The 15,355-nt window shown below is 46.0% G+C and overlaps 1 protein-coding gene across 5 annotated transcripts in view; it reads right to left on the bottom strand.

The window, feature by feature from the left end:
* LOC124001246 (lipopolysaccharide-responsive and beige-like anchor protein) overlaps nucleotides 1-15,355 on the bottom strand; it is a 399,363-nt gene that overhangs the window by 214,950 nt on the left and 169,058 nt on the right. For all 5 annotated transcript variants that reach the window (XM_046307891.1, XM_046307893.1, XM_046307892.1 and 2 more), the window contains exons 35-36: nucleotides 15,119-15,183; nucleotides 12,510-12,618 (exon numbers count right to left, since the gene is read on the bottom strand). In XM_046307891.1, coding sequence (XP_046163847.1) covers nucleotides 12,510-12,618; nucleotides 15,119-15,183 — 174 coding nt within the window. The remainder of the gene's footprint in view (nucleotides 1-12,509; nucleotides 12,619-15,118; nucleotides 15,184-15,355) is intronic.

Raw genomic sequence — 15,355 nt, 5'->3', positions numbered from 1 at the left:
AAAACACAATAACGTAAGCATCATTACAAATGAATTGTATGTGCAGAGCTCAATAAAACCTCCTTTATAGTACATTTAAAGAGAAATCCAGGAGGTATGTATTCTGAACAGAAAACTGGCGTACACATAGTATGCAACTTCATATTGTATTTATGGAACTAGCATGTATTCTGGGGAAAATAGTATAGGCTACTACACACCATGTAAAACGACATAATATAAGGCTCTAGCAGCTGTGTGTGTGTAGAAATGCTACCTTGAGTAAAACCAAATGAAAATCTGGGGTCATTTTCTGGCCCTTATGTCACGTTGATTAATAACAGCGGACATTATAGTTACTGATGCCTCCAGGGCTCCGAATCACGAAACAGAGGTTCATTTTCTCTGTCTGAATGTGTTATCAGAAATGGCCTTTGAACTCAGAGTAAATGGTATATACAATAACACCTATACCAAGGGGAAAAAACAGCCAGACTTAAAATGTTCCATTTGATAAACTGAGCAAAATATAAAGCAACGTACAGTTAAATATACAGTTAAACTGTAAAATAAAGAAATATATAACCGACTGGAAACATTTGAGTACACTGCATATTTCTAACAGCCGTTAGCCACGTAGTGTAGAAATACAAACAACAAAGAAATGAGGAATACACGCTACTATCATGTACAGTACCTCAGGCAAACGTCCCGGCAATATTACTGTGATTTCAGTGCATCCATTGGATACTGAAACGTTACAGCATCAATACCAGCAACTCTTAATGCAATTCCCAATGCTCAAATGAAATGAACCTAAAAAGCAGCCCATTGGTGGAGACACACATACATCCCCAGCTCTACAGATACAACCTGCCTCACCAGTTACCTTAGCAACCAGTAAACACACTAAAGTGCTTGATAATGATTGGTCCTCCTCTCCAATTGGAACGGTGACTTCTCATACCTGACAGGAAATCTATAGGTCTGGATCACATTCCGGAAGGCTATTCTGGAGGGGCTATTGGGCCCTAATTATCAATCTACGTCTCTTTGTGGGCATTAGAGTGGTCCTCAACCTTAGAGCATGATGGCCCAACATGTGCGTGCGTGCGTGTGCGTGTGCGCGTGCGAGCGAGCATGCATGTGTGTATGTGCGCGCGTGTGTGTGTTGAAAGGAAGAAGAGCAGTAAAGGGAGGACAGGGAGAGGGAATGGTGCTGAATGTGTGAAACGTATGTTATCCCCCTGGAACAGACGACGGGACAGAACCAGAAATGTTCTTTCCAGCCGGTCTTCACGTGTGACTTCTGTGTCACTAATCAGCAGTGCTGCAGCTCAAACACATCATCGTAAACACGCTGGTCATTCACCGCGGACCCAAACACCTAGTCCCCCATAGTGACGTGTGCTTTTCTAACGGGCCCGGCGGCGAGGGGAAGTGGTTTCACTGAGCGACTCCCCTCTGAAATAACAAGCAAACAGCTGAACACATAACAGGCCCATTAATACTAGGCCTCCATTTCGGGGTAAAACGATGTGGAAAAGACATGTCAGAGTGTAGAGTCTGGGGGTCGTTCCACTGCTCTGAAATCATTATACATAGAGGATATTAGACTACTAGGGTCTTGTTGGTTCTTACATACTCAGCCTGCTAGCTCTAGATGACTACATACTAACCTACCTCCATCCTCTACTCTTCCAATAGGCTGACAGAACAAAGGGCACTGAGTGAGTCAGGGAAGTTTGCAACACCCTCCACTAATTTCAAGGTGAGCGGAATAGTAAAATAACGTGAATGGCCTAGTGCCATTAGAAACCAGAAGAGGCCCCCTTTACCTCAGTGGAAAGGGCACATGAAGGGTCTATCCTGATACTGACTGAGAGAAACGGATCATCAGGATCCATGTCTAGTCTACCTGGTAGCCAGATTCAAACATCAGGATCCATGTCTAGTCTACCTGGTAGCCAGATTCAGACATCAGGATCAATGTCTAGTCTACCTGGTAGCCAGATTCAAACATCAGGATCAATGTCTAGTCTACCTGGTAGCCAGATTCAAACATCAGGATCAATGTCTAGTCTACCTGGTAGCCAGATTCAAACATCAGGATCAGTGTCTAGTCTACCTGGTAGCCAAATTCAAACATCAGGATCAGTGTCTAGTCTACCTGGTAGCCAGATTCAAACATCAGGATCAATGTCTAGTCTACCTGGTAGCCAGATTCAAACATCAGGATCAATGTCTAGTCTACCTGGTAGCCAGATTCAAACATCAGGATCAGTGTCTAGTCTACCTGGTAGCCAGATTCAAACATCAGGATCAGTGTCTAGTCTACCTGGTAGCCAGATTCAAACATCAGGATCAATGTCTAGTCTACCTGGTAGCCAGATTCAAACATCAGGATCAGTGTCTAGTCCACCTGGTAGCCAGATTCAAACATCAGGATCAATGTCTAGTCTACCTGGTAGCCAGATTCAAACATCAGGATCAGTGTCTAGTCTACCTGGTAGCCAGATTCAAACATCAGGATCAATGTCTAGTCTACCTGGTAGCCAGATTCAAACATCAGGATCAGTGTCTAGTCTACCTGGTAGCCAGATTCAAACATCAGGATCAATGTCTAGTCTACCTGGTAGCCAGATGCAAACATCAGGATCAGTGTCTAGTCTACCTGGTAGCCAGATTTAATCATCAGGATCAATGTCTAGTCTACCTGGTAGCCAGATTCAAACATCAGGATCAATGTCTAGTCTACCTGGTAGCCAGATTCAAACATCAGGATCAATGTCTAGTCTACCTGGTAGCCAGATTCAAACATCAGGATCAATGTCTAGTCTACCTGGTAGCCAGATTCAAACATCAGGATCAATGTCTAGTCTACCTGGTAGCCAGATTCAATCATCAGGATCAATGTCTAGTCTACCTGGTAGCCAGATTCAAACATCAGGATCAATGTCTAGTCTACCTGGTAGCCAGATTCAAACATCAGGATCAATGTCTAGTCTACCTGGTAGCCAGATTCAGACATCAGGATCAATGTCTAGTCTACCTGGTAGCCAGATTCAAAAGAGGAAGTCAGATGATGGTGAAGTCAGAGGTAAAAGGCACAAGACAGGCTTTTGGAAAGCGAGCGAGCAGGTGAGGAAGCTGTGTGTGTGTGTGTGTGTGGACGGCGTGACGTGAGACCTTATGACTTGAGACAGTGTAATCATGGGCAGCACCTTCCATTACATGAGCTGGCTGACAGGGTCGGAGGGTGACGGGCGCTGGCGTCTACTCTGGTAGAAAACGGTGCCCGGAGAAGACAGACTGATAATGGGTTGGCATTAATCGAGTAAATTACATGGAGATGTGTCTCGGACAATTCACGCAAAGCTCAAGTCAATAACCAGAGAAACATCTGTGTGATTTAGAAAGGAAACAGGCCTAACCACTGGCTAAATTACACTAGGATTATGATATGAGAAGACAACATGAAGTCTCACACACACACACACACACACACACACACACACACACACACACACACACACACACACACACACACACACACACACACACACACACACACACACACACACACACACACACACACACACACACACACACACACACACACACACACACACACGGGTCAGGCATTCCAGCACATCTCACAGATACAAATCCACTGACTCAACTGCATGAGTGCAATTCAAAAGGCCAGAACATATGGCATAGGTTTCTGCGTGTAGAATAATACGCTGTCAACCCCCCTCTAAATGCTGTAGTTATTGTCACGCTCTCCCATCAGGGCCTGAGGGGTTCACCAGTATAATGAGGGTGTGAGTGGGGATACAGGCCTCATTACCAGATATAAAGCCTGTGTTTATCACTTACAGTGAGTGACAGAGCCAAGGACCTTGAAATGTTTCTGTGCCACACTGTCTCAGCCTTCAAGGCGCTCGTTTCATGACATCACAAAGCGCTCAAGGTTCTGCTGGAGAAACGGGCGACGACACACACACACGACAGTGGGATCTTATTAAAGCAATGCTTGATGTGTACTCTCTGCCTTGACATTGTGTGGTGCAGTAGAGAAGCCAGCTAGAGACACACAGAGGGGTCGGCTATCGCCTCGTTGTCTCGCGCTCCTCTTCCAATTTTCTCACGTCCGCCGACAAGCCGTCCCAAGAGGGTCTCATTTAAAGTGGGGAAACTGTCCGCCCAGGGTGCGTGTCCTTGTCGTGTTCTGAGAGGGAATGCAAATATTCCTAGGAATAAGGAATTCCTTACAGAACGATGGGAGGAGGGGTTACTAGACAAAAGAGAGATGCTGAAACAATTGGTTTCTGAAGAAGATTCCCCCCTCGCACTTGATCTCTTGCCCTCAAGTTTAAAACGGCCACATAACACCATCAGGTTAACTCAGACAAAGAGTTTGGGGGGGGGGGGGGGGTAGAAAGACCAAGGAGAAAAATGAAGGCCTAAAAGCACTACGGCGAACAAAAGTCATCGAATGTCGACGTCTGACAGCCACTTCAATTCTGAAATGATGCCCCTGTCAACGCCGCGCTCGCAGAGTATTGATTTCTCCTGCTGAGGAAAAAATATAATCTCATCCAGCCAAACAGATCCCAGAGGCATGCATCGTCCCGATAGTGGCCATCAAGGTTAACGCAGGCGCAACACTTATCAAAGTATCTCTCTCATCCCTCTCTCCTGTCCCTCGCCTGTGGCTGCTGTGGGTTTTTAATGGACTAGTCACAATGCCTAGTTGGCAGGACTCTTCATCTCTCCTCCCAGCGGCATCCTCTCCTCTCTTTCACTCTCTCGCTCGTCTCGTTCCCTCTCCCATTCTCTCTCATCCCCCCCATCCCTCCCTGCTCAAACCAGCAGCTGTGTCAAGCCCCGCTCCAATCAGTAGCTACCATTAGTCTAAGCTGGGCTGAAGGTTCCATCCACTCTGACTCCAGAAGCACTCCAAGGTCGCGCCAGCACGTGACGAATCACACCTGTTAACTGTCCTCTCCGGGGTGAAAAATAGTCAAATGAAGGCAGAGGCGCTGCAGATGAAAAATAATCCACTTCTTCTGGAACGCTGGCTAGCGCTCGGCTAGTTGTCTGGATGCAGAGTAATGATTCCAAACAGAAGAGATAACAATAGGAACGCACCAAGGACATGCCCTTTCTTCTTTTAGCGCTGTACATTTAACTCCACATCAGGATTGTGTCTGCCTTAAAAATGCATTCAATTTCACTTGAGAATGTGCTTATTCCACATATTTAATTTGAAGAATACACAGCCTTATTCAATACCATACAACATAATTATCCTTTCCAAGAATTCCTCTCCAACTCCTCAGTAAAATGAAATCAATAAAATGATGTCCCTCTATGGGATAACAAAGATGGTAGGCAAGGCAAGAGCCCTACTCCAGAGACTAAAGTGTCAGTTTGCATGTAGTAAAGGGGACTAGGCAGTCGGGAGGAGGTGCTAGTATATGTGCTATTCACAGCTCTGGGTCAGCTGGGCAAAGATAATGATGTGAGGAGCGGTGCAAGAGGCATCACCTAGGGACTTAATTACACACAGAGAAGAGCCAGACACTGTGATACTAGTCTCTCTCCCCCTCTCCCGGGTAAGTACTCTCTCTCTCCCGGGTAAGTTCTCTCTCTCTGAGGGTAGAGGTAAACAGAGATATAGAATACTGCTGGGTAAGTACTCTCTCTCTGAGGGTAGAGGTAGACAGAGATACAGAATACTGCTGGGTAAGTACTCTCTCTCTGAGGGTAGAGGTAGACAGAGATATAGAATACTGCTGGGTAAGTACTCTCTCTCTGAGGGTAGAGGTAGACAGAGATATAGAATACTGCTGGGTAAGTACTCTCTCTGAGGGTAGAGTACAGAGATAGAGAATACTGCTGGGTAAGTACTCTCTCTCTGAGGGTAGAGGTAGACAGAGATACAGAATACTGCTGGGTAAGTACTCTCTCTCTCTGAGGGTAGAGGTAGACAGAGATATAGAATACTGCTGGGTAAGTACTCTCTCTCTGAGGGTAGAGGTAGACAGAGATATAGAATACTGCTGGGTAAGTACTCTCTCTCTGAGGGTAGAGGTAGACAGAGATAGAGAATACTGCTGGGTAAGTACTCTCTGAGGGTAGAGGTAGACAGAGATATAGAATACTGCTGGGTAAGTACTCTCTGAGGGTAGAGGTAGACAGAGATATAGAATACTGCTGGGTAAGTACTCTCTCTCTCTCAATCACCACCTTCCGGAGACACCTGAAACCCCACCTCTTTAAGGAATACCTAGGATAGGATAAGTAATCCTTCTCACCCCCCCCCTTTAAGATTTAGATGCACTATTGTAAAGTGACTGTTCCACTGGATGTCATAAGGTGAATGCACCAATTTGTAAGTCGCTCTGGATAAGAGCGTCTGCTAAATGACTTAAATGTAAATGTCTCTGAGGGTAGAGGTAGACAGAGATATAGAATACTGCTGGGTAAGTACTCTCTCTGAGGGTAGAGGTAAACAGAGATAGAGAATACTGCTGGGTAAGTACTCTCTCTCTGAGGGTAGAGGTAGACAGAGATATAGAATACTGCTGGGTAAGTACAGAGATATAGAATACTGCTGAGGAGGGTAGAGGTAGACAGAGATATAGAATACTGCTGGGTAAGTTCTCTCTCTCTGAGGGTAGAGGTAGACAGAGATATAGAATACTGCTGGGTAAGTACTCTCTCTGAGGGTAGAGGTAAACAGTGATAGAGAATACTGCTGGGTAAGTACTTTCTGAGGGTAGAGGTAGACAGATACAGAATACTGCTGGGTAAGTACTCTCTCTCTCGCTGAGGGTAGAGGTAGACAGAGATATAGAATACTGCTGGGTATTAGAGGTTGACCGATTAATCGGAATGGGCGATTAATTAGGTCCGATTTCAAGTTTTCATAACAATCGTAATCGGCCTTTTTGGACACCGATTATGGCCGATTACATTGCACTCCACGAGGAGGCTGTGTGGCAGGCTGACAACCTGTTACGCAAATGCAGTAAGCCAAGGTAAGGTGCTAGCTAGCATTAAACTTATCTCATAAAAAACAATCAATCTTAACATAATCACAAGTTAACTACACATGGTTGATGATATTACTAGTTTATCTAGCGTGTCCTGCGTTGCATATAATCGATGCAGTGCCTGTTAATTTGACATTGAATCACAGCCTGCTTCGCCAAACGGGTGATTTAAGCACTGTCGTTGCACCAATGTGTACCTAACCATAGACATCAATGCCTTCCTTAAAATCAATAGAGGTAGGCATAGCTGTCGTCTATAAACCACCGCTGTGACCACCTTATGACAGGTGACGACTGTCGGTCAGAGCGGTGAGTGTTGTGTGTTGATACATTGTAAACAATGTGTCAGATGGTGGCACCTGACGCCTGTCGGGCTACAGCCAGAGTGGTGACCTGCAGGGGGCTCTTCTAGACGGTATGGGAGATTGGGGTCACAACCTATATCCTCTGACATTGAAACAGTTTGTTGTGGAATTCTCTCACACTGAAGCAGATGGTTTATAGACCTATGAAGATAACCACATTTGGTCCAAGCACCCTATAAACGTAAGTGTTTGTTCTTGACCAGAACGGAGCTTTTTTCCTTTACAGCAGGTTACATTATAGCACCAAAACATAGGCTGTTGGCTTTGTTTTTTTGTGTTATAAATAGCGAAAATGTTTAACTGTTATGTTCATTTGGTTTCACTTCAAAATGTAAATTGTGTCGCCCTCCGTTCCATGGCGTTTCAAACGTTAAGAGTGCAGTCAATTCTTTGTGTGTGTCCTGTCCATGGCTGTGATCTGTGAGGAAGAGTAAGCTCAGTGCACTGTGTGGGGGCGTTGTGCTAACGATGCTGTCGTGATGGAATATAATGAGCATCAGCTCAATGTTAATGTCATTAACTCTGAGGCGAGAGGAGAAGAGAGGGATCGCCTTACAAGCCAGACAGAGGGGGACAATGACGCTAAGTCGCTAATTACGGAGACATCGCTAGCTGGATCTCCCGGCTTTTATAGCATCTAGAGAGAGTCAATTCAATTAGTCGTATATTACAGCGGCTGGGGGAAGAATCAACGACCGGGTATTGGGGGGGGGGGGGGGGGGAGAAAGTCAGAGAGAGAGAAAGAAGGCGAGGCGGATTAAAGAAAAGACCTGAGTCTTCCTCACTCTTAAAGAACCATCCGTGGGGTATAAAAGAAAGAAAGAGTGAGATAAAATGATCTGGGTCTTCCGTATCTCTGACCTCCTCTGCTCTCGTGGCCCCCAACCCACCACATTTCATCCTTAATGAAAGGATGCTGTAAAAAAAAAAAAAAAAAAAAACCCATCGTAGTAGGAGGGCCGTGGCCATGCGATCTGCAGATCTCTTCCACGTTAAGGATCCCATTAGATAGAGAACACTAAAAGGTCATTGGATTTCCCCCTCCAGTTATCTTCATCTCTGTCACCCTCAACCCGCTATAATAACTTACACTCCAGGCCAAAGATAACTCAATTCAGAGAGAGAAAGAGGGATGGAAAGAGAGAGAAAGAGAGAAGAGAGAGAGAGAGAGAGAGAGAGAGAGAGAGAGAGAGAGAGAGAGAGAGAGAGAGAGAGAGAGAGAGAGAGAGAGAGAGAGAGAGAAAAAGAGAGAGAGAAAGAGGGATGGCGGGGTAGAGAGAGACTGAGAGAAAGAAAGAGAGGGATGGGGGGAGAGGGAGAGAGAGAGCATATGTTATACGAGTCTCCAAAGCAAAGGGTGTCTAAATCACGCGGCTCCTCTATCACACCCTTCCCGTGGATATGAACTCTGACAGGGAGCAAACATAAATTTGTTTTTATCTATTGAATAATTCACTTTCCTGGTGGCTGCCGTTTCCTTCACGGTCCGTGTCTGTAGTGGTAGAGAGCCACTGCCAAAGGACCTAGTCCCAGACCCCTGCCAGGGTGGAGAAGGACTCTGTTCCAAGTGATAGTCAACAGGAAACACACAAAAGGTGCAATTTATTTCAGCTGGAAGATTCTTTAAAACAGTGAAGGGTGTGGCAGTCAGGGCACAACCAAATCACCTACTTTATGCACTCGGCCACACCCCAACATGTTTCTATTTCTGTCCTCCAACAGTAAACCTGAGAAGCAGGTGAACAAACACTGATTTAAAAAATAAATAAAAGATTGAAGACCGAGAAGAAAACTGTTTTCCCCTGGGGCATGTTTCATTGGGGCTGTTATTTTTATGGTGGCGGTGCAAAATGAAACCATGAAACCGATGGCTCGAGGAGGGCTCAAGCCAGAGCCGGAATGGAGGAAAATCAATACGGCAATATCAGTGGTTGCACTTATCAGTGCCTCACTTCTTCCAGAGGTCACAGAGGAGCGGCTACATTTAAGTGGGGAATTCAATTGTGAAACATAGATTTGGCCTTAGCTATGGTGGGTATCTGATTAAAGTTGATTGGCTATACTGTAGGGGCTGAGGGGAGAGAACAGAGAGAGAATACTAAACAACTGTCTTAAACAAAGAGAGTTAACAGTTGTCTATGGTGGTTAGTGGGTATCTGATTACAGTTGATTGGGCTGAGAGGAAGGAAGGTGTGGTTGGACACAAATACAACAAAGAGTTCTAACACTTTGTGTGATATGTGGGTTGCGTAGTGAAATAGGTCCCTGCAGACAGTGCTTGGGACAGAAAATCCCAATCCAATGGCTTTCACATAAGAAACAAACAAAACAGTTGTGGTACACATGTACCCAATACTAAATCTATTAGGGGTTAATGAGTGGAATCCAAGAACACAAATACTACCTCCCTAACAGAATAGAATGAGATTTCAGCCTGTTTAAACGTATTCTGTCTCCACCGCTGTGGTTTTACTGGAGACAACCGGGGACTGTAGCTACTAAATAATACAGGAACAGGAAACAATGATGTCCTTGGCTGTCTTTGAGGCTCGTCAGACACATCCTCATTCTGTAACTCAACGGTACTGTCAAAGACTACCACCCACCCACCCACACACACACAAAAAAAACAACTATACTGGGCCTGCTTGGAAGACGATGGAGAGAAAACGGAGACACTAACTAGGCCCTCTTGTAGGACGATGTGGGAAAAATAGGTCCAATGTAACGACACAATGTGTTCCTTTTGCTTTCATTACAGTATATCAGAGTAGGATCCAGTCGAAGGATGTTTCCTCCTGTAGGACTCCTCAGTGCCAGAGGGAGACAGATGATAGGATGAGGGACTAGTGATGCGGACAGGAACATCACCACCACTATGTGGGCCAATTAGATAGAATTGGAGAGCTGGGGACAGTCTCTGGTGTGTGTGTGTGTGTGTGTGTGTGTGTGTGTGTGTGTGTGTGTGTGTGTGTGTGTGTGTGTGTGTGTGTGTGTGTGTGTGTGTGTGTGTGTGTGTGTGTGTGTGTGTGTGTGTGTGTGTGTGTGTGTGTGTGTGTGTGTGTGTGTGTGTGTGTGTGTGTGTGTGTGTGTGTGTTTCCATCGGTGCAGACATATCCTGGCCCTCGCTCGGCTGAGAGAACATAACATGGCCTAATCATGGTGAGTTTGAGGGGGGAAATGGGGAGTGATGGGGACACGGACTGAGACACCACTCCTGTTCATAACCTCAGGGCAGTGAGGTAGAGGCTAGTTTGTGAGCCCTGTGCTGTGTTCTTATGGAGCTGCCAACCGTCTGTGCTGTGCCTCAGGCCCCTCCTCCTCTCCACACCTCTATCTTGCTGTTGTTCACACAGCTGTCTGACACAGACACACACACAGACACACACACACACACACTCGCCCTGTGTGTGGAGTGTTAGCCTCACCAAATAGGCTGTGTGTCAAGCATCAGAAATCTGCATAAACACCCGGGTCTGCCTGCCCCGCAATAACGATGATTGGACGACTGGTCGAGTCAGAACACACCTCCCGAGGAAATGATTGACAGGGTGAGGCCGGTGGGTGGAAAAGAGGTGGACAGTGTGTACTGCTGTTGCCAGTCAGATAGATATGCCGACTCTACTAGGGTATGTATCCCAAATCACACCATATTCCCTCTATGGGCCCTGGTCAAAAGTAATGCACTAAATAGGGAACAAGGTGCTATTTGGGACACAACCTAGAAGAACATGGGAGCAAACATTCAAACGAACCGAGGCAACTAACCAACCTGAGGCAAACCATCGACATGCTTTCCTTTCCACCCCCTCAACAATTTGCTTTAAACAGTCATGAGGGCTTTTTTTCATTCTGTAGGAGAGACCCTGCCTTGAACCTTAAAGAAAGCATAATATTTTACAACTACGGTAAGGGGTCGAGTGAGGGTGGAGGGACGGGGGGTTGAGACAGTCGGCCCTTCAGACCAGCAGTTCTGTGGGCTGTCTGCAGGTTTAAGTACTGCCAGGGTCTTGAGTAGGGAGGGGGGAATGAAGGGAGTGATGGAGGGGAGGATGCTGTATTCCTGTCACTGTGGAAATACTCCCCCAGCGGGACTATAACAGACAGGCTCTCAGCAGGGCAGGAAATGATTCAGAGAGATCAGGACGGAGACAGAGGAGAGAGGGATGAAGGAGGAGGGTGGAGGCTGGCACTAGGCCGGGAGGTTGGCGCTAGGCTGGGAGGTTGGCGCTAGGCCGGGAGGTACGGGGATAAATTAACATGGAGGCTGTTTGGCTAGGATGCCGTGCCAAAAGTAAACTACAGCCGGCCACTCCAGTGTAAGATGTTATTATACGTGTTGGGGTTGTCTTTGAAAAGACAACATTTGTTCTCTAGGTTGCTATGACAGGTCTGTATTGACTTGACAGACCATCGTGTGTGTGTGTGTGTGTGTGTGTGTGTGTGTGTGTGTGTGTGTGTGTGTGTGTGTGTGTGTGTGTGTGTGTGTGTGTGTGTGTGTGTGTGTGTGTGTGTGTGTGTGTGTGTGTGTGTGTGTGTGTGTGTGTGTGTGTGTGTGTGTGTGTGTGTAGAGAACTTTATACCCCCTCGCTGGGTGTTACATTCTGAGCTGTTTTTGTTCAATATGGCCAGACAGCACATTAAAATATTTAACTATCAACCTATCCTATCAACCTCAGCTTAATGGGATCGCTTAAAGCTATGAATATACTAAAATAACTCCTGCTGCTCTCTCACAAAAGACATGGAAAGGATAAATAAATTAGGACTGTTTCTGTTCCAAGATACGAGGGTCATGAAAGGGGTTGGAGGTTAAGTTAAGTTTTTCTCTTCAAGTCATTCTCCCTCTCAAGCTAAAATCAGGACACCATTTTGGATTGAATGGATTTTCCTGTTTGCTGGCTACCTGCACCAGCCTGGTTCATTTCAAATTCCTATATTATGTCAGGAGCCATTTTGGATCAAGTATGTTCTCTTGTTTACCAGCTGCCTGGTCTATTCTCCTGAGTCATTCACCCGAGCTTAAATCTAGACTCCATTTTGGATTTAATGTGCTAGTTTCATGTTAGCCAGTTTCCTGGCCCAGACTGTATTTTACCTCAAACTCAGCGTGTTTGTGGATGTCCTCGGCTCTCTGACGGCTCAGGATGAACTCAGCCTCATTGGCCACCCGCACCAGGTGGTCCTTCATGGTGTGGCTCAGTAGCCTGAGAGAGAGGAAGGACAGAGGAAGGACAATAAAACTGGTGGAAGACATACAAAAAATATTATTATTTAGTAAGTGGTCAAACAAAGTTAATTAATTGACTAATAGGTGATAGGTTGAAACCTGTTCAATCAGGTTTTCATACATCATAAAAACTGCACAAACAAGCTCTCACAATGTGCTACAATATGAGTGCTGCAGTCCCTGAACATGGAAAACCTCCCCTTTATTAACCATACAACATCCATAAAATGGAAGACCTCCCCTTTAATAACCGTACAACAGCCATAAAATGGAAGACCTCCCCTTCACCGTATAACATCCATAAAATTGAAGACCTCCCCTTCACCGTATAACATCCATAAAATTGAAGACCTCCCCTCCCCTTTACCGTATAACATCCATAAAATTGAAGACCTCTCCCCTTTACCGTATAACATCCATAAAATGGAAGACCTCCCCCCTTTAATAACATCCATAAAACAGCCATAAAATTGAAGACCTCCTCCCCTTCACCGTATAACATCCATAAAATTGAAGACCTCCCCTTTACCGTATAACATCCATAAAATTGAAGACCTCCCATTTACCGTATAACATCCATAAAATTGAAGACCTCCCCTTTACCGTATAACATCCATAAAATTGAAGACCTCCCCCTTTACCGTATAACATCCATAAAATTGAAGACCTCCCCTTTACCGTATAACATCCATAAAATTGAAGACCTCCCCTTTACCGTATAACATCCATAAAATGGAAGACCTCCCCTTTAATAACCATACAACAGCCATAAAATTGAAGACCTCCCATTTACCGTATAACATCCATAAAATTGAAGACCTCCCCTTTACCGTATAACATCCATAAAATTGAAGACCTCCTCCCCTTTACCGTATAACATCCATACAATTGAAGACCTCCCATTTACCGTATAACATCCATAAAATTGATGACCTCCCCTTTAATAACCCTATAACATACATCAAATTGAAGACCTCCCCTTTAACATACATAAAAAGAGGAAAATTAAGCATGCAAAATGAGCAGGAAATGTGATTAGGACAAGACACACACACAATCCTTTTAACAGGGACCTTACATGCGCTAATTGATTTGATAATGATATGCATCTGACACAGGGGGAACCTTTGCTCCTGTTGCTACATATGTAGCCCTTCCTCTTATCTAAGCTAATAAAACATTCATGTGTGTGTGTGTGCATCTGTGTGTGCGTGTATGTGCGTGTATAGGGGCCAGAGAGGCCACTCACTGGCCCCAGAGGTCAGGCCTGTGCAAAGTGGAACAATAACAGGCTAGGGGCCGGGCTTGGGGCCTGTAACCCAAGCCTGCTGTTTCAGAGCAGGGCAACGGGGGAGCGGAGGTGCCTGGGTCTCGGTAGCCTCTCCAACCCCCGGCCCCTGGCCCAGCCATCAATAACCTCAACACTCTCTTTATGACGCCTTACTCTACACTCTTTTCACACATAGGCAGGCACACACACATAAAACCATGTACAGACACACACGAGCATACATACACACACACCCACGAATAACCCACAAATATAGTACGTGCGCACACTTGGAAAGTCACACATACTTCACCCAAACCGCTCACACACACACCTCTAAACAGGGAGTTAATGGGGTATAGTGTTACAGTCCCCCCATTGCAAATCAACAGGCTTTCACTGAGACCCAGTTCTAGATTACAAAGCAGCCCCTCTGGAGTGGATTACAACCTCCTCATCCTCTAATCCTTCCTCCTCTATCCTACTCCTTCTGCTTCTCTTCCACCTCTTCTTCCTCTCCTTCTCTCTCTTCGATTCTCTCCTCCTCCTTTGCCTCCGCCTCCTCTTACTACTTGTGTGTGTGCGCTTGTGTGTGTGTGTGTGCGCTTGTGTGTGTGCGCTTGTGTGTGTGTGTGTGCGTGTGCGCGTGCGCGTGTGTGCGTGTGTGTGTGTGTGTGTGTGGAAGTCCATCAGTGGATGCATTAACATTATCCTAGATTAGCGTTCAGTAATTCTCCAGCCCGGGGGATCGTTAATGTAAATCCAGGACCTCTAACTCCAAATTGATGGTAGTTGTTTGGTCCCAGGAGTGATATGGGAATGCTGATCCTGGATAGTACGGACAGCAGAAGGGACATGGAGAGGGACAAGGAAGATGGGAGATTTCCCAAGCGTCATGAGGAGTCAGGGATTGCAGTCACCCCTGTCACCCGTCCTCCGTCAGTCCCTCCCTCCGGGACAGGCAGGTATTGACAGAGCCTTGATCTCTATACGGCTCCCCTCAGTGCCACAGATCCTCTTTACTCCAGTATGGATTTCTCTCTTCAATAGAGGCCCTAATGGTGACCGTGAGGGCCTGGAGCCTCGAGGGCCAGGGGCCGCGCTATGGATCGGCCAGAGTGGGACATAATGAAGTGGTGATGGTCGAAGTGGTGATGGTCGGAGAGGGTCGGACGGTGTGTGTCCGCGTGCGTGTCAGAAAACGTACCTGCCCTCGTTGACCAGCTCGATGAAGGCCAAGCCTGCGTTCTTCTGGATAGAGTTCTGCCACTCCTGAAACACAAACACTGGGACATTAGCAACAACACAGAAACCACATACTGAGAGATTAGCAACAACACAGAAACCACATACTGGGGACATTAGCAACAACACAGAAACCACATACTGGGGACATTAGCAACAACACAGAAACCACATACTGGGGACATTAGCAACAACACAG

The sequence above is a fragment of the Oncorhynchus gorbuscha genome, linkage group LG17 (genome assembly GCF_021184085.1).
Source record: "Oncorhynchus gorbuscha isolate QuinsamMale2020 ecotype Even-year linkage group LG17, OgorEven_v1.0, whole genome shotgun sequence".
NCBI lineage: Eukaryota > Metazoa > Chordata > Actinopteri > Salmoniformes > Salmonidae > Oncorhynchus > Oncorhynchus gorbuscha.
The sequence above is the reverse complement of the archived record's forward strand: the minus strand, read 5'-3'. Positions and strand labels throughout refer to the sequence as shown.